We start from the raw sequence: 19013 nt of genomic DNA on the forward strand, positions 1-19013 counted from the left end.
GGTATGTCTACCAGCAGCAGGATGCAGATGTAGTCTATCGGTATGTGGGATGCAGGATTTTGATAACAATTACTAAGAGCTTTCTCTCCCTCATTCCCCATGTCCACCTGCAAGTGTGCCCTGCTGTCTCTTTCTGACCCTACCTCCCACAGGTTGTCCATCTATAACCTTTTGGCATGCTAGTAGTAATCTTGGGCACTTGGTGTTTCTTTTAATTCTCCGTTCTCTGTGTCTACCAGTAAGTGTCTTTGATGGGCCACTTCCTGCTGATCCTGCCTGCCAAAATGTAAAAGTCTTTCTTAGAAAAAAGTAGGGTTTTGTTTCTAACATGGTAGGACACAGGTTCTTTCATAGAACGGTTGGTTAGGTGTAAGTTGCAAAAGGTTGAGAACCACTGTAATCTAAGTAACCCTGAAACTGTGCTCCGTTAACCCTACAAGGGCAGAGGACCCAGTGTGTAGCATTCATTTACAACCTGCTCAGTATTATTTATTTATTTATTTATTTATTCATTCATTCATTCATTCATTCATTCCCTTTCTATCCCGCCCCACACCGAAGTCCAGGGCGGCTTTCATAATGGGCTTAAAAGCCTCGTTACCCCCCCCCCCCCGGTTAAAATATTAGAGTCTAATGCTGACTACTGACAACTGGCTCTGGGACACAGGCATACTCTTTTTAAAATAGTTTTTAAAATTAATTTTCAGATTATATAGAATAGAATAGAATTGGAAAAATACTTAGGAATAAACAAGAGTAAAACAAAGAAACTATCTACCCATGATTATATTGAATGCACGTTACATAATGGATCCCGACATTAGATTTATATTTTTAGAGAAACTATTATGAGGTCTTAAAATCTGTCATTTATCCACCAACTCCAAAGCATTCTTACTAGTTAGGTTACTATATCTTAATCATGATCAGTTTTTAAATCCTCAGATTATTTTGTTGTTGCATGACCGATTCAGCTTCGTATAGAAAATTATGTCTCCGCTTCTCATCGAATTCCATGTTTTGAGTGTTGATTTACAAGATTGGTTAGTTTGGCCACAATAGCATATTCTCTGATATTGTCTTCCCAACCTTCTGCTGTGAAATCTTTACTAGATTTCCAACTGTTTGCAGTAGTTACTCTTGCTGCAGTTAGTAAACGACAGCACAATTAGTTCCATTTCTTGGGAAGATTACACAAGCATACTCTCACGAGTTCGCTTTGCCGGGCTCCAGCCTCAGTCCATGAGATTCCAGTTGAAGCCTAGGATCCCATGACAGTAGTCGTACTTTTTATTGAAACAATGGACCTAAGTCAACAGTATCTATGTGAGATGGATTTTAGGAACCTGTTTTTTCTCCCTGTCTTCATTACCAAAGCATTTATTGACTTCATTGTTTTCATTTTTGATTGCAGCTGAAGCTGACAATGAGCTTTCAGCTGGGCAAGGATGACTTCATCTGGGAATTGTGTACCTTGTGCAGCGTTCACATTTCTGGCTTTCCTCATAAATGAAGAGCAACCTAGTGCGAGCGTAGTGGTGAGGTGGCCTAACAATTTTTACACACACAGCCATTCTGCAAAATTATTTGCCCTTCTACCTTGCTTCAAATATCCCTTGGGAATAGCATATTGCCACAACCATGCTACTTGGAGCAGCAGTGGCGTAGTGGTTAAGAGCAGGTGCATTCTAATCTGGAGGAACCAGGTTTGATTCCTTGCTCTGCCGCTTGAGCTGTGGAAGCTTATCTGGGGTATTCAGATTAACCTGTTCACTCCCACACACGCCAGCTGGGTGACCCTGGGCTAGTTGCAGCTTTTCGAAGCTCTCTCAGCCTCACTCACCTCACAGGGTGTTTGTTGTGGGTGGGAAGGGAAAGGAGATTGAGTCTCCTACAGGAGAGAAAGGGGGATATAAATCCAAACTCTTCTTCTTCTTGATGTTCTACAATGATAAACCTATTTCTGCAACTAGAAGACATGCTGGTAAACTAAACAGATGTGTGTATAATTCTGCTCGTAACTTGTGGAAAACTATGCAGTAAGACAAACCCCACCCCTGCTAAGTTTTCTTCTGCTTTTGTCACTTCACCGAAATATATACTCACCAGTTGTTCTCTGACCCTTCCTCAAACCAAGATTTGTGGGACCTTGTCCTTACTTTCATGCTTTTTGGAGACACTCAGAAAGCAGCAGGACTACTTACAACTTTCCAAATACCTGCAAAGCTCAGTGTGGTGTTTGTGAGAGTACTTGCCATTCTTCTTAGTTTGAAGAGGGGAAAGGGCATGCCCTGATCCCTAGAGGCACTTGGAATGTAGCTAGACCTCATGCCTACTGTTCATATATCTAAGTTCAAGAGTATGCTATCCAAATGATACCACATTCTCTTCCTGAGCCCAGATAAAGGCACAGATTCAGCTGAATGTCTGTCACCAGACGGAATAGTTTGTTGACCTTTTGACTGCCTACGTTTGCCCCAAGCGCATCTGGGTATCCATAAGGGTTAGAAGAGTTTTTAAAAATGAAAACTGAGAGCAGGCTGAATTCTCTGCCATACATCAAATTCTGCAGCTTCATGATGAGTTAGTGAACAAGTAGAGCATGTTTTATTCATACGTTTTTATATTCTGTGTGGTGTACAGGTCAGAGGTATAGAAATCCAAAAATATGGTTCTGCATAAGTTCCTGCCATCTTTAATCTAGCAGCACATATAGCTTTTTGTTTATGCGTGTCTTTAAAACTCTGCCAGAGCTGGCAGTCTGGAGGTGCCATCAGGGTGTAATTTGGAAGGCAGTCAGCTGGTTGCAATTGAGTGGCATATCTGCCAGTGGCATATCTGCCAGAGGGACATGGGGGGTCAATTGACCCCGGGCGCCCCCCATTAGATCACGTGGGGGTGTCCAGTGGGCCCGCGGCAAGCTCCCAGTCCAGCTGCACCTGAAGGAGCAGCCGGGCTGGGAGCCTGCCACGGGCACGCCAGACACCCCTTGTCCCGGCCCCGCCAGGCTGTCCTGGACCGCCACCACCAGCTAAGGTAAACAGAGGGTGGAGGGACAACTCCCAGCAGGTTTTGCCCCGAGAGCCATTTCTCCCCGGTACGCCTCTGCAGATGAGTAGATGGTTTGTAGAGCAGGGTAATACAAATGTGAGGCAGCGGGCAAAAGCAAGTGGGGAGGGCAATCAGGCAGCAGCCAAATCAGATTTATATATCGAAATGAACCCCCTGCAAACTGTTGCGTCAGCCTGGGCATACCAGGAAGCAGACAGTAGTACCTCTTTCCAGTCAGTTCCATTGGTGGCACCAAAGGGCAACCAGGAAAAAGCTTACCCCACGTAAGTTTTCAACAGAAAACTTCCACAGAGATGTAGGGAATAAAAACCTGGACTTGTAGTCCCCACCCCTCTGGCACTATAATCTAGTATTGTCTATTTCAGCAGTTCTCAACCTGTGGATCGCAACCCCTTTGGGATCGAACCACCCTTTCACAGGGGTCGCCTAAGACTCTCTGCATCAGTGTTCTCCATCTGTAAAATGGATAAATGTTAGGGTTGGGGGTCACCACAACATAAGGAACTGTATTAAAGGGTCGCGGCATTAGGAAGGTTGAGAACCACTGGTCTATTTCATTGTGTTGATAGGAGGATTCCAGTGGTCAGTCAGGAGCAGTAAACTGAATTGATCTTTGATGGAATGGCATCGTAGCCAGTGGTGGGATTCAGCAGGTTCGCACCACTTCGGCAGAACGGGTTGTTAAAATGCCTCTTGTGTACAACCAATTGTTCAATTATTTAAATCCCACCACCGGAACCGGTTGTTAAATTATTTGAATTCCACCACTGATAGTAACCCATTGAAAGCCAGCATGGTGTAGTGGTTAAGAGCAGTGGTTAAGAGCAGTAGACTTTTAATCGGGAGAGCCAGGTTTTCCCCCTATTCCTCCGCATGTAGCCCGCAGGTGATCTTGGGCTAGTCACAGTTTTCTCAGAAATCTCTCAGCCCCACCAAGGTGCCTGTTGTGAGGGGCAGGGGAGGTGATTGTAAACTGGGAGGTGATTGTAAACTGCTTTGAGACTCCTTTTGGAAGAGGAAAAAAACAGGGTATAAAAAACAACTCATCTTCTGTTGTGTCACCACTCCTGAGAGTTGCAACTCAAACGTGCCAGTGGAACAGGAAGTTCTAAATAAGGGAATTTGTTGATCACGTTCCAGTCTAGCTACTAGTTTATTTATTTTAACAAATAATTTGTAAAATGTATGCCAGTCATTTAAAAGGTGCTTTCTAGTTTAAAAAGTGACAATTAAAACAGGCATATTGAAAGCTGAAATAATAACAGTACGGGGAACCGGCAAGATGTGGTCAGAGTCTGGCAATTTACTGGCTTTTTAGAGGATAGTGGTGCTTGCTAGACAGAAATGGGTTTTACAAGTCGGAGCAGTGAAATAACGCTCTGTGGGTAGTCGTGGGGTGATGTAAGTTGTAATCTGCAGGTTGAGTTTTGCTGAAGGTGCTTTCGATGCAAACAGAACCGTCGAGCATAACTATGTTTTGCTTATGTTTGCCCCTTTAGCAAACAATAGCATCACCACCCAGAGACCGACAGAAGGCTGCATTTTTTTTCCAAGTTATTTTTTTTCTGGGATTGCTGCAAGAGGGATGATTTGCTAAATCAGAATTAAGTAATGTGCTATTAACCATCAATGCTATGTTATTGTGCCAGACACTGATGGCTGTTGTCATCAGTCTGTCAGCCGAAGAACATGAAATGCAACATTCTTTTGAGGGGTCACTTCATAGGACTCCATGGGGTGGGGCACATGAATCGCAAGGAAGCAGTTCTTCCTTTCAGCTATTTTTTTCTTATGTCACATGTTCTTGCGGTTCTTTCAGTACGTGGCGCAGCACATTGCAGGGATTTCGAGGGAGAGTGCCTTCTGTTTTGGGGGCAATGGATGAAACTATTTTTGTTCTCAGGTTGAAAAAAGAGGTCTTGTTGATATAAGATTTGCAAAAACAACACCCCTTTCCTTTTAGAAGAAGAAGAATGAGAAAAGTTTGGATTTATATCCCCCCTTTCTTTAGGCACCAAGCCCTGTGTGTGCTGTGCTGTGTAAACATCTCCTTCTGGCCTTCGTATTAGGACTTGAGCCTACAGCCAGTTTTTAATCCGGGACTTGAGGAAGATTGGACTGGAATGCACCTGTGCAGCACCAGCAAGAATTGGTCTGAAGCATGGTGTAGTGCAGTGATTCCCAAAGTGGGCGCCACCGCCCCCTGGTGGGTGCTGCAGCGATCCAGGGGGGCGGTGATGGCCATAGGTAGAAACATTAATATCATTAATAACATTAATAATTATTAATATCATTAATAACATACATATATATATATATATATATCTGTTTAATTGCTATTAAAATTTAAAAAAATTAATTTCCAGGGGCGCTAAGTAACATTTTTTCTGGAAAGGGGGAGCTAGGCCAAATAAGTTTGGGAACCACTGGTGTAGTGGTTAAGAGCAGGTGGATTCTAATCTGGAGAACCAGGTTTCATTCCCCACTCCTCCACCTGAGTGGCAGGGGCTTATCTGGTGAACCAGATGTGTTTCCACACTCCTACATTCCTGCTGGGTGACCTTGGGCTAGTCACAGTTCTTCAGAACTTTCTCAGCCCCACCTACCTCACGAGGTGTCTATTGTGGGGAGAGGGAGGGAAAGGAGCTTGTAAACCACCTTGAGTTTCCTAACAGGAGAGAAAGGTAGGTTATAAATCCAAACTCCTCCTCCTCCTCCTCCTCCTCCTCCTCTTCTTTTTTCTATGAATGTGTGTAATATATATGTAGCAGAAATGTCAGCATCTCAGCATGTTTCATCACGAGACATAGATGCCCGTGTGCAGAATGCACTTGCATCAAGTCAAGGTTGGGAATGAAGGAACTGTGAAAAACGAAGGAATTCTGGAGCTTGGGTTTTGATTTGGCAACATGGCAGATAGATGGGACAGTGTATCCAGAGCAAGCAGAAGAAAAAGCTGCCAAAGAAGTGCAGCCCACTTTTCTTTTAAACATTTAGGATGCATGAAAAATGCATGAGGCGCTTTTAGGAAGCATCATTTTCATGTGTGTGACATTCAAGAAATGTGAAGGAAGAAAACTGGAAAAAATGGAGGGGAGTGTTCGCTTCCTTTTTTATTTCCCCCTGGAAAATCTGGGGGAAAATTAACTCCCTATGAAATCTTGTCTATTTTTACCGACACACACACACACACACCCGCACACACACCACCACCACCGAGAGGAGGTCTGAGGACTTTTTAAATATTTCTCCATTGGAAAAAAATGGGACATTTGGGGGAGTACTGAAAACAAATGGTCCAGGCTAGTCTGATGTCATCATATCTTGGGAGTTCAACAGGGTCCGCCCTGTTATTATGTGGATGGGAGGCCACCAAAAAAAGCTGGGGTTGTTACACAGAGGCAGCAGGTAGTGGCAAACCACCTCTGTTCGTCTCTTGAAAAGTCTACAGGGCTCCCTAAGCCGGCTGTGAATTGACAGTGCTTTCTGCCACCACTGGAAAAATCCCTCCCATAAAATATTTGAGGGAAAACCTCTTACAAAGCATTCCATTCATTTCAAATGTACAGCATGGAAATGTTTGATGGTGTCAGTTCTTTCCAATAGGGAAGTTGAGGGGCACTAAAAAGCAGAACATTCTTATACTGTCAACGTACACCGTGCCAATTTTTTGTTTAAATTTTGGCAGCAATTAATACGCTATTATACGTTCAACAAAAATACATTATTTGAGTTATGTTTTTAATGTTAATACTCAGCATAAGATCCAACCTGCTGGTAGTTCTTCCTATTGCGAGTCTGTGAGAGTTTCTGTGAAAATAATACTTTCCTTTGTTTCCTGCAGAATTTTTCTAACTTCAACTTTTATTTTTCCTGCTTGACAACTGACAGAAATTAAATATGTGTTAATTAAAAATTAAATAGCGTAGGGTGCAGCAGTTTTGTAGCTTTTCTCAAATATTGGGTATACTTGCAACTTTTCTTATAGGAAATGAAGTTATTTATCCTTCTTAGTTAGCATAGATATACATGTAATTTAGTTATAAATGTTGTACTTTATGTAGAAGTAAAAGGAAGTTACGTTGTACATGGTAAGTATTTGGAGAGTATGGCATACATTTCGATTTTTCAAAAAATGGGAAAAACTTATTTTCGTAGTTTCAATATTTCTGGAAAATTTACATCTTTAGTAACATCTGTATCCTTGATAGTAAAGTGGTGGCATAAAGCAACTGGTACACTCTGCACTGCCTTTTTTCTGTCTTGAGACCACAGAATACCTATCTAAGTTAAAAACAAAGGTTATTGAGAATTACCATGCAGAGTTTGCGCTACAGTTGCATTGCACAGAGAGTTGGCAAAAAAGATGATTACCGCCAGTTCTCCTAAGTGGGTCAAGGCACTGTTTTTGTCTCCTCACAGTATAGGTATGCATATTTTTTTTCAGTTGAACTGGTCCGTGTGACTGTCCAACACCAGTGTGAGCTGTGCAGTGTATTCGACCAGCATGTTACAGTGAATGTTAGGGCTATACTGGGGGGTGGGGGGTGGGGTGTGTTTTCCTGAAATATTTCCGGCACTCTCAATTGTACGCAATAAACGCTGAACCAGGAAAGTGGGTAGCTGCCATCTGGCTGTATCCTGAGTCATGCTGTCGGATGCTTTGCAGTCTTCAAACAATTGTACTGCAATAGACATGCAATAGCAGCATGCTTTGGCATATGAAAGACTGTGTATGGGAACAGATGCTCTGGTTTTTGATGGGCCTATAAATGACAGAAGTCACGGAGCAGTCTTTCACACTGATACCAAATCAATAATGTCTGAAAGAACCTTTTAAGTTTGGATCTGCTTTATTGTAAACGCTGGAACATTAGATAGCCTTGATAGACAGAGGGATAGTAGACCCGTATGTTTATCTCCTTGTTGCAAGTGATGGGTTTAAACTGAGAACATAACTTGGCTAAAGCTGCTGAGTAAACCCACTTCTGAGAGAAGGTTTGAACAGAGGGCTTCCCAACGTTAGCCAATATACTGTGCAAACTTTCAGTATGTCTGAATTATTAGGAGCCCAATCTCAGGCCTGTTTATGGTTGGTATAGCAGCTAGTTAACAGTCTCTCATTTGGCTTGGGTGAAATATTTTATGACGCCGGGAATGCTACTGCCATCCTGTTTTGGTAGTTTGTAAGCAACTCCTGTCTTTAAAGACTACCTTCTGTTCTCTCCCCCCCACACACACACACACAATTGTTGTTACTTTGCTTTAGTGTCTGTTTACTGTCTTTGGATGAATTTTTTTTTAAAACTGTCAGTTGGCTCTGATGCTTGAGAGTAAACGCCAGATAAAAATGTTCTGTGAATTCATATTTCTTGAAACCTTCAACACGGTTAAAAGTTGTAATAAAATCTTCACCATTGCTTCAAATGGATAAATGTGTTTTTGCCATCAACATAAACATCAGGCTTGTTGATTAAAGTATCTTTTCTGTTCTGATAAAGTTGATAGCTTGACCGTGAACATAATTTGAACTTTCAATTGACCTACACTAGAACTACATCATTTACCATAGTTGCTTAGGTACATTGTATATACTAAGTGCATACCACGCATCATAATGTGTGAAAGAAACATGGCCTATTTTCTCACCTCTTGCATAGCTGGTCCGTTCCCCTGCCATATCCACATGCAAGAAGAAACAAAACAGCATGTACCCACTTATTAGAAGAGCGCAGTGGATATGCACAATGTACTTATCAATGCATACAGCTTTTTTGCCAGTGTCGAATTGTGACTCTTTTTGTTCATTTAGCATCACACACATGCATAAAATGTCTTCACTTTTCTTTAAACCTCTCAACAAACACTAGAACTCAAGATATAGTTTGTATTTATCTCCAAATAAGGAGAAAACCAAAGACAATTTTTCAAGCTTGTTCCTATGTAGCCGGGAAACTGCCTGGTGGTACTTGTTACCTGCCTATTTTAATTGCCACAACTTCTTCACAGGTCAGAAGACAAAAGTGTGTAGAGTTGGGGAGACACCAGAAGAAGACCTCGGATGGTTCCAATGAAGTGGATCTGAACCACAGAGCATGGTTAATGCAGCCATTGCTCAGGTATGTTAAATAGCACCTTTCTAGTTGAACTCTTACTGCAGTAATAATAAGAAAAGAAGAACAGTTTGGATTTATAGCCTGCTTTTCTCAACTGTAAGGAGTCTCAAAGGGGCTTACAAATTCCATTCCTTCCCCTCCCCGCAATAGGCACCTTGTGAGGTAGTTGTGTCTGAGAGATTTCTAAAAGAACTGTGACTAGCCCAAGGTGACCCAGCAGGCTTCATTTGTAGGGGCCGGGAAACAAATCCAGTTCACCAGATGAGTCCGCCACTCCCAGCCACTACATCATGCTGGCTCCCTTCCACAGGACTGCTGTTAACATCTAAGATACTAGTGTGTGGGTGTTCCAAATCAAGTTCGACCGACTACCTCAGCTTTTGCCAACATTGTCTTTGCCATTCATGTTCCTTCTGGACTTGGAATTCTTCTTGCAGAAACAGTTTACATTTTTCTTTACCTCCCAAAGAACTGTGGTTTTAAAATATGGAACTGAAAGTCTCAGGATTCTTGATAAACAGCTAGATGTAGTATTGGAAAGCCAATACAATACCACCATATCGGTATGATGGTAGTAGTTCTGTTTCATTTATTTTTGCATGTTGCTGTACTTTATTTGCAAACCGCTCAGAATGTGAAATTGAAATTTAATAAATATTGACACTGCCCAAGTATAGATGTACCCAAACAAACTTTTAAATCTTCCAGCAGGCATGGGTGATGAAGTAGACATCAGTTTGATAAACTGCAAAGCAAAGGATTATTTTTATAACATGAGTGCATATTTTCTTCCTTTACTTCATTTATACTGTGCCTTTCTCCCCAGTGGGAACCAAAGCTGCTTACACCATTTTACTCTTCTCCATTTTCTCCTCAAAACAAAGATTAGTCTGAGAATGTATGAGTGAGTTGCCTGCAGTCACCCAACAAACTTTCATGGGATGGTGGGAATCCAACATCCTAGGAACATCCACTGCACTCATACTGGCGGTTTCAAATAACGCTCCAGAGAAACCTCATGCTTTTTCATAGGTCCCTTCCGCACATGCAGAACAATGCACTTTCAATCCACTTTGAAGCTGGATTTTGCTGTGCGGAATAGCAAAATCCACTTTCAAACAATTGTGAAAGTGGATTGAATGTGCATTCTTCTGCATGTGCAGAAGGGGCCATGCTGATGTGGAAGGGAAATCTGCAATGGTTAATGGGATAAATGCTTTATAGCAATGGTGTCAGGTTAATTTGTTTGCATCGGCCAGTTCCTCCGTCCAGGATGTGCTCTGAAACTGTTGCACAGCATACATACATACATAAGCATTTATTGGCATAATCAGAAACAGACACATAAATAGATAATAAAAGCGGAAGGCCCCGCAAGGACCATATCAAATACTGGGAGCTCTCAGCTATCTCCATAATAAAATTAGCGACCTCTTCACAAAAACCGGGGTCCGGGTTATTCAGCAATAGAGATAACCTAGTCAGATCAGGCAGCCCAGATTGAAAGAAAGAATATAGAGTGGTATGTTTAGATCTGATTTTATCAAATCTGGTGCTGTGCAAGAGTTGGTGGGCCAGGGTTTCGACCACATTAGATTTGCATAGCCTTGCTGCATAGCCTTGCAGATTTATCTAGGTTATTGTACCTATCTTTAGTAGGGCAGAGGGCATAACCTTAAATCACGCAATGGTAAGGGCTCTCCTTGCACGTGGGTTTGTTAGGCCATAGAGGTAGTAGGCCATACGGCTCTGCTCAAATGGGATTGAGAATTGTGTTGGAGAGCAGGTTTGCTTGGCTGCTAGATGTAAATTTGCAAATTCTAGATCTAAAAGCCGATCTGTGATCCTATTGTACGCTTCTGAACAGGACATTGATTCAATATGCAAGCCAATTGATATGATCTTTCTCTTGATTAGAGAGAACCAGGGGTTAGCCTGCGTGTCCCGTAATATCAATGAAACAAGGGAGCGTTCGGATGGCAGATAGTGGAGGTGGAGCCAGAATCTGAAGGCTCTAAGCCATGCTTTATGTTCCAGGGTGTTTTGCCCCAGTTCTAAACACAGGGCTGCGTAGGGGATGCAGTTTGGAACTCCCATTACTTGGTGGAAAAACTTAGATTGGGGAACATTCACTGTTTGGATCCAGATGGGGACCCCATAAAGTAGTTGGGATTCAACCTTTGCATTGAAGATCTTTAATGCAGCCAGGACAAACAAGTGCCCTCTGCTATGAAAGAAGTGAAGGATTCCAGAAATACTGGAGGAGGACAGAGTGAGTGCTGCCTTTTGGTGCAAGGTCCAGGAAAGGTTGTGCGAAAAGGTGATACCAAGGTATTTGAAACAATAAACCTGTTCAAGAAGAACATTGTTTAGTTTCCATGGGTATTTTTTGCAGGATCTGGCAAAAACCATGGTTTTGGTTTTCTAATAGTTAATAGTTAATTTGTTGATATCACAGTACTCAGAAAATTGTTTCATGATCTGGCTTAAACCCACCCTGGAACGTGATAGCAGGACAGAAACATCTGCGTAAAGCAGGATTGATAAATAATGTGAGGAGAGCTTGGGAGTGTGGAAATCGGGGCCTGTCAAAAGTGAAGGGAGGTAACTCAAATAGAGATTAAAAAGAGTGGAGGCCAACACACATCCCTGTTTAACTCCTTTGGTAGCCTCACTGGAGTCAGTAAGAAGGCCTTCCTGAGAGCACTTAATACGACAGCTGGTGCCCAAGTAAATTTGCCTTATGAGGAAGAGAAGTCTATCCTCAATTCCGAGAGCAGCAAGCTTGGCCCAGAGAAGTTCTCTGGGGACTGTATCAAAAGCTGCCTTCAGATCAATGAAGGCAGCATAAAGTTTGCAGTGTGGCTTGTTTGCGTATTTGGCTGCTAGGTGGGCTAGAACTATCGCATGATTGAGCGGAGATTTCCCTTAGATAAAACCAATTTGTTCAAACCCGATCGTTCGTATTTGTTGGGCCCATTTCTGGAGTTTCCGTAAAAGGAGCGTCGCATAGATCTTCCCAATTACAGATAGGAGACTAATAGGGCAGAAGTTGGAGGGGTCAGAAATAGCTCCCTTTTTGTAGATGGGTACCACTATCACTGATAACCAGGATTTAGGAATTACACCAGAGTTGTTAATTTGTGTAAACACAGTGACTAAGAGAGGGGCCCACCAATCGACATGCGATTTTAGGACCTCGGGGGTGATGATATCTGGCCCGGGGGCTTTCCCCCGTTTTAATCCTCCAATTAATTCCGGTTGCACAGCCATATGCTACTCCTGGTGGCTCTATCTCAGCTGCCATGTTTCCTTTTAGCCCTGTGAACAATCACCCCTGTGCAGTATCCAAAGGATATGCTGTTCAAATGATGGTAGGAGCTGCAGAAAATGATGCTCTAGGAACAAGTCTGAAAACCAACGTGCTGTAGTGGTTAAAAATGGCAGACTCGATGGCTCGCATACGTGCTCGCACATGAACAGTAGTGACAAGGAAGGGAGAGAATCAGAGGCCTTTTGGCCCTCTCAGCTTGGGTACTGAACACATTTTTTAACTGGTTGTGGTGGGTTTTCCGGGCTGTGTGGCCGTGGTCTGGCAGATCTTGTTCCTAACGTTTTGCCTGCATCTGGGGCTGGCATCTTCAGAGGTGTATCACGGAGAAAAGTCTGCTTCACACTGTGTCTAGTGAGAAGGGAAAATTTAGTGGGGTTTAATGGACAATATACCCCACTAAACTTTCCCTTCTCACTAGACACAGTGTGAAACAGACTTCCTTCTGTGATACACCTCTGAAGATGCCAGCCCCAGATGCAGGCGAAATGTTGGGAACAAGATCTACCAGGCCACTGCCACAGAACCCAGAAAACCCACCACAACCAGTTGAATCCGTCCATGAAAGCCTTTGACAATACATTTTTTAAAAAATGTATACCTTATTATGGTTTGTATATCTGGAGCGTCAGTGTCCCTCAGATGATCTGAATTACTCAGGGGAGTTTTCCACATTCCTAGTGAGTCCAGTGACAGAGTTTGGTTTAGGGATTCTGTCCATTTTGGCTTTTGATGTCAAATGTTAATATAGTTGCCAACTCCAGCAGAGGACATTCCTGGAGACATGGCTGTGGTGCCATACAGGGCAGAGTCTGGCAGCCCAGCAGGGATGTAATTCTCTCTGAAAATGCCATTTCCTCTGGGGAACTTGCGTCTGTAGTCTGGAGAAACCCAGGCCCTGGAGGATGATAGTTCTAAATGTTAATGAGATGATTCGTAATGGCTTGCCTTTTCTAAAGTGTGTGATGTTAATTCATGCCTTGCTCAGCGCCCACGAGCTTTTGACAGGTCCTTTCCCTCTTAGAGTCAACCTTATAAGATATTAATGAGTTCACCTCCCTAAAACGTGTGTGGATACCTTTTAATGAGGAAAAGGGTGGGACTCTACTGCCTGGGGAATTCAGATTGCTATCTTGGTTTAGTTTCCTTTTGAAGTTTGTTAGGGTAGGTTCCTGTTTCTTGTTCCCTACCATAACACCTACTTAGGCATTAGGGCGTTTGCCTCCCATGCCTCAGGACCCATCCTTGGAAAATGAACTTTTGATCTCTGTATTGTGTAACCACGCAACTATGTCCTGACCCAGCCCCACAGGGTCATGATTTCCTGACCTTAAACATACTGGTAAAAGACACCTTCGAATCCCTATATTGGCTAAAAAGGAAATCCTGTTTTGATTTCTGTCATTATTATTATTATTATTGCGTTAAAGATATTTTGAACTTCACTGGGGAACTGGGATGCAGGTGTCTGATTTAGGAGATGATGATAAACATCCCTTTGATCCCAAATCTTCTACAATAGCTGTAGATGACCTCAAGAGACAAAGGAAGAAGAGTTTGGATTTATACCTCATCTTTCTGTCCTGTAGAGAGACTTAAGGTAGCTTATAAACTTTTTTCCCTTCCTCTCCCCACAACAGACACCTTGTGAGGTAGGTGGGGCTGAGAGAACTGTGACTAGCCCAAGGTCACACAGCAGGAATGTAGGAGTGCGGAAACACATCTGGTTCTCCAGATAAGCCTCTGCCGCTCAGGCAGAGGAGTGGGGAATCAAGATTAGAATCCACCTGCTCTTAACTACTACACCATACTGCTCTTAACCACTACACCACGCTGACTGGAGGAAGCAAAATAATGTTTTACCTCTCATATCCCTGTTATTCAGTCACCTAAAATATAGGTGTAAATTAAACCCTGTATCTTCCTCTCTAAAAAGAAGTTTAACCACCATCGAAAGCAAGGATTTTATATGAATATGTGTTAGATGTGATTTAAATACCTTGTGATAGCAGTCCCACTTGCTCTATTAAAATTACATGCAACTGTTTTATTTGATTTTTTTTATTTTGACTCATTTATACCCTGCCTTTCCCCTCAGTGGAGACTCAAGGCGGTTTCTGATAGTTAACCAAGATCCAAGCAAACCAAAGCGGATAGAATAAGTTAGAAAAAAGAGAACCAGTCCATGGAACAGTTTTAATTGGCCCCTGACAACTCTGCCAAATTTTATTGAAATGTGGTTAGAAATAAGGTCTGTCAACTTCAGTCATAAAACAAGAAAACTTTTTGGAGGTTGTAGTTGTGTAACGTGGATCTCTTACATTATTCTTGGAGCTCTGTAAACCTGAGCACGTGGGTTCATTTGGAACGCTTGTTTTCTAAATAGCACTGGCATTAAAGTAGACCATAACAGTCAATGGAAGAGTATGGCTTATGTAGAAAAATGTATTTTTAAGCCACTGTCAGGAGAACGGTGTAGTTTCAAGAAACTGACTTAAGCAAATTTAAAATAGGCTATTTGTTAATAGTTGCACTCTTCCAAATATATAACCTTTGGGCACCTACTGTAGACATCTACCAGAGGCGTAACTCCAAGGGGGCTGGGGTGCGCGCAATGCACCTGGTGCTTGCCCCTGTGGGGGTGTGGGGGGCATTCCAGGGCAGGGTCAGAGGATGCACCAGCGCATCAGGTGCTTTCCCCCCTTACTATGCCTCTGTCATCCACAAGGATGTTCTATTATCAGAACATTATCTGAGTAATAACAAAATACAGATGTTGACAAGTAAACTTGGATCGTTTATATCCCCCTTCCCCCCCAAAAAAGTAGTTTCTTGGAAGTTTATTATAAAAGGAATCTGACTTAAAGCAAACTTAATTGATTAAATTTGACAAAATATCTCCTCCTCAAGGTTCTGATTTGCCACCTGAAAACCCCGTCGTCAATGAGGGAAGAAACTGCCCGAGAATTTGTGGTGGGAGTGGAGACCTAATACTATTCAGCATGCGCAAAGGGGTGCCAAAGGACCCAGAAATAGCTGACCTGTTCTACAAAGATGATCCTCAGGAACTATTTGTGGGTTTGCACGAAATTGGACATGGAAGTTTCGGAGCAGTTTATTTCGTAAGTAGTTTTGCTTCCTCTTCCTGTAGTGATGTTTGTTGATGTGTTAGCATTTGTCAAGGCTCTTTCCTGCCCCCGCTATCTTAATATGACTGCCTTTATTCAGGTAAAGAGAAATGTATGCACTTTGCTAGGTTCGTTTACTAATATGGATACGGAGCTCCAGCCAGGAAATACGAGTACCTAACGATCCTTTTTTCCTAATTTCCCAGGCATCTTTAAAAATAGCATGGCAAGCCACCTGTCGCCCATTAGGGCTTCCCGAACTCTCACAGAATGAGAGAATTTGGGAAACCCTCTTGGGCATATGTAACCTGCCTAGGTTTGCTAATTCTGGGTTGGGAAATTTCCTGACAATTTGGGGGTGGAGCTTGAGGGGGTGTGGTGTTGGGGAGGAGCAGTAGAGTAGTTGGGATGTAATGCCGTAGAGGCCACCCTACGAAGCTGCCTTTTTGTCCGTTTTCTCTGTATCCTTCACAACCGGTGTAATTCCTAGAGCGCTCTAGGCTCCACTTTGAGGTTTGTGAAGACCCTGAGCTTGCTGCACTGTGCTTAGGCACAAGGATAGGAGCGATAAGTGCTCTGGCTTCTAGGCACGTTGATGGGATGGGGGTGGCTGTTTCCAACAGCATCCAGCTGCTTTCCAGTGGGGGCCACTCTGCAGATGCAAACATGATTCTTCCTCTACTCTTCTGAAACATTTCCTGCAACTAGTTAACTGGTGTCAAACTCGTGGCCCTCCAGATGTTATGGACTACAGTTCCCATCATCCCCTGCCAGCATGATGCTGGCAGGGGATGGTGGGAACTGTAGTCCATAACATCTAGAGGGCTGCGAGTTTGACACCTATGATTGGTATCAAAAGCTGGGATAGGTTCCTTGCTTTGAAGAAGAGATGCTGTCTGGTTTCAGTAGCCAAAGAAAGGTGAAGACTTGCTGCCTTCATGGCCACAGGAGAGGTTGCCAAGCTGAGAAATAAAAGAGAGTCAATCTGTGGCCAAGCATAGCTTGCATAGCTGTGACATACCTGCCCAAGGTGAGCTCAGTTAGTGAATCGGTTACAGCACAGGTGTCAAACCCACGGCCTTCCAGATGTTATGGACTACAGTTCCCATCACCCCTGCCAGCATGATGCTGGCAGGGGATGATCGGAAATGTAGTCCATAGCATCTATGTAGTCCATCTATGTAGGGAAATGTAGTCCATAGCTTGACACCTATGAGTTACAGGGAGTGACCCAAATCTCCCTGCTTCCCCCCCCTCCCCCCCGTTTAAAACTCTATGCAACGCAGTAAAAAGCGTCCACTTTCTGTATTCAGTAGATTTAAAACCGAAACAAAGACTTTCCTGGTCCAATATAAGACAGTGATCCTCAGTACAGTATCCTTCAAAAGGGTTTCCTGCTGACCATTTGCTGCTTGATTCTTAAAACCCACACAATATTACGTTAGGAAAGAGGGTATGAGGTAAAATATCTTGTCCGGTAGGGATCGCGGAAGTGGAGATTAGTCTCCTGCTTTCAGTAAAAAATGACCCAATAGAATTTTTTCCCACAGTCAAGTAACAGAAACCACTTCAAAAACAGACCCTTTTATCATGTGGGTTGGGTGAAAGCCCTTTTGAGAACACAGCATTACTCTTGAATAAGTGGTAGACTGTCATAGTGACCACCTGGTTGGCAGCAAAATGGGAGCTTGGGAGTTGCAGCCACTGGTTCTTTGATGTGAAGGCAAACGGAAGGGGGGAAGTAGTGAAGGTGAAGGTGTGTGCTCAAGCCTTGCCCAGCCTGCTTTTTTCTGCGCACCTTTCCCTCTGCTGCCTCTTTTTCCCCAGGTAGGGATTCCAGGTGCACGTTTGTGTCTTAAGTGTGTAAAAGCAGCAGAAGGTGAGGGTGGTAAGGATCAACTGCAGGATGGGTAGTGGAAGGGTTAAGTTTAAACTTGCCTGCCCTTTCATCTTACAAATTCTCTTCATCTACTGCTTTGCAACAGAGAAGTGACCACTGGACAGGAAGATGCTGAATAAGTTGAATCTGTGCAAAAGGGGTGGGCGTCATATGACCTGCTTCATCCAAACAGGTTCTTTGCTCAAGGTTCCTTGTGGTGTACTGCCTTGCAAGCCGGTTTTTGGGTATTTTGTCCTATCATTGGTATTTTTTATCTGTGGTCTCCTCAAATTGCAACCAGGAGGGGGGTGGCTAAAAGAAAGCCGTTTGCCCCCAAGGCTAGCGGAGGCTAGAACTGAGGATGTCCCTGTCCCTCCATAATAATGTATTTTTTTTTAAGTCACTGTTTTAGGAGAATGTGGAATCCAGAAGCAGGTCCTCGTTTTGGGATGCATTTAGTCACAAAAGACGGCTGCTCGTGCACTACCCAAATGAGGTGACCCAGTTTTACAAATGAAGCAGGTTGAACTTATTAGTTCCTCTGCTTTGCAAAAAAAAAAAAAAAAGACCTTCTATTCCTTGAAAATGTGGCAGTGCTACTTAAAGCAGCCTGCCGCACAGCATTACTTACAGCTTGCCTGATGAGCCTGTTATTTAACTGTAAGATGTCTCTGGCTGAGGATTAGTCCTTCGATGAAAGCGGAGAGCCCCGCTGCTTTAATCATTTAAAGCTCTACCAGACAACGCCATGGACGAGTAATCTGGAGGGAGGATTCCTTCTCCCCGGCCAAGGAAACTGCACCAAACAGGCGGATGCCACATCTTCTGGAGCTTCTGGAGCCGGGCATGGCTTATTTTCAGCAACCGAGTTGGGAGGGAAAATAATCTAATATCATTGGCACGAGAGAAGGCTCCTTGGGAGGCTTCCAAATAAATCTTCGTCTTGATTAGTGAAATAAGACTAAAACACTCAATCACTTGAGGCCCCCGAGCAACACTTTTCAGACACAAAGCTGTTAATTGCCTACAATTCTGTTTTACTTTTTTTTTTACATTTCTAGGGTGCCTTTTGGTGAAAAGGTTGGAACAGATACTGTTTATTGCTCTAGTTAAAACGCCTGTTTATATCCAGTTATGAGAACATAAACATGCTCATCGCCCAATATATAAAGCACTGTGGTGGTTCTTGAACTGGGGACTCCGGCAGCTTGATCCTTGCTGTGGGTCACCGTGGAAGGAACTGCTGGCCTGCTGTTTGATGTCCTCAGATGTTCTCTGTGCAGCTGGAAGAGTGTGGTGGAGTCTCCTCCTTTGGAGATTTTTAAAGAGAGGCTGGATGATCGTATGTCAGGAGTGCTTTGACTGTGTGTCCCTTCATTGCAGGGGGTTGGACTTGATGGCCCTTGGGGTCTCTTCCAACTCTACGGTTCTACGATTTTATGAAATACTACAGTTTACTGACAGTTATCAGGTGTCGCAAGAGGCCA

The 19013-nt window shown here is 43.2% G+C and overlaps 1 protein-coding gene across 3 annotated transcripts in view; it reads left to right on the forward strand.

Moving 5' to 3' along the window:
- The window catches only part of TAOK3 (TAO kinase 3), a 135453-nt gene that overhangs the window by 32710 nt on the left and 83730 nt on the right, over positions 1-19013 (forward strand). For all 3 annotated transcript variants that reach the window (XM_048514120.1, XM_048514119.1, XM_048514121.1), the window contains exons 2-3: positions 9082-9191; positions 15430-15641. In XM_048514120.1, coding sequence (XP_048370077.1) covers positions 15522-15641 — 120 coding nt within the window. In that variant the 5' untranslated portion in view covers positions 9082-9191; positions 15430-15521. The remainder of the gene's footprint in view (positions 1-9081; positions 9192-15429; positions 15642-19013) is intronic.

Source organism: Sphaerodactylus townsendi, linkage group LG13 (genome assembly GCF_021028975.2).
Source record: "Sphaerodactylus townsendi isolate TG3544 linkage group LG13, MPM_Stown_v2.3, whole genome shotgun sequence".
In the NCBI taxonomy this organism is placed as follows: Eukaryota; Metazoa; Chordata; class Lepidosauria; order Squamata; family Sphaerodactylidae; genus Sphaerodactylus; species Sphaerodactylus townsendi.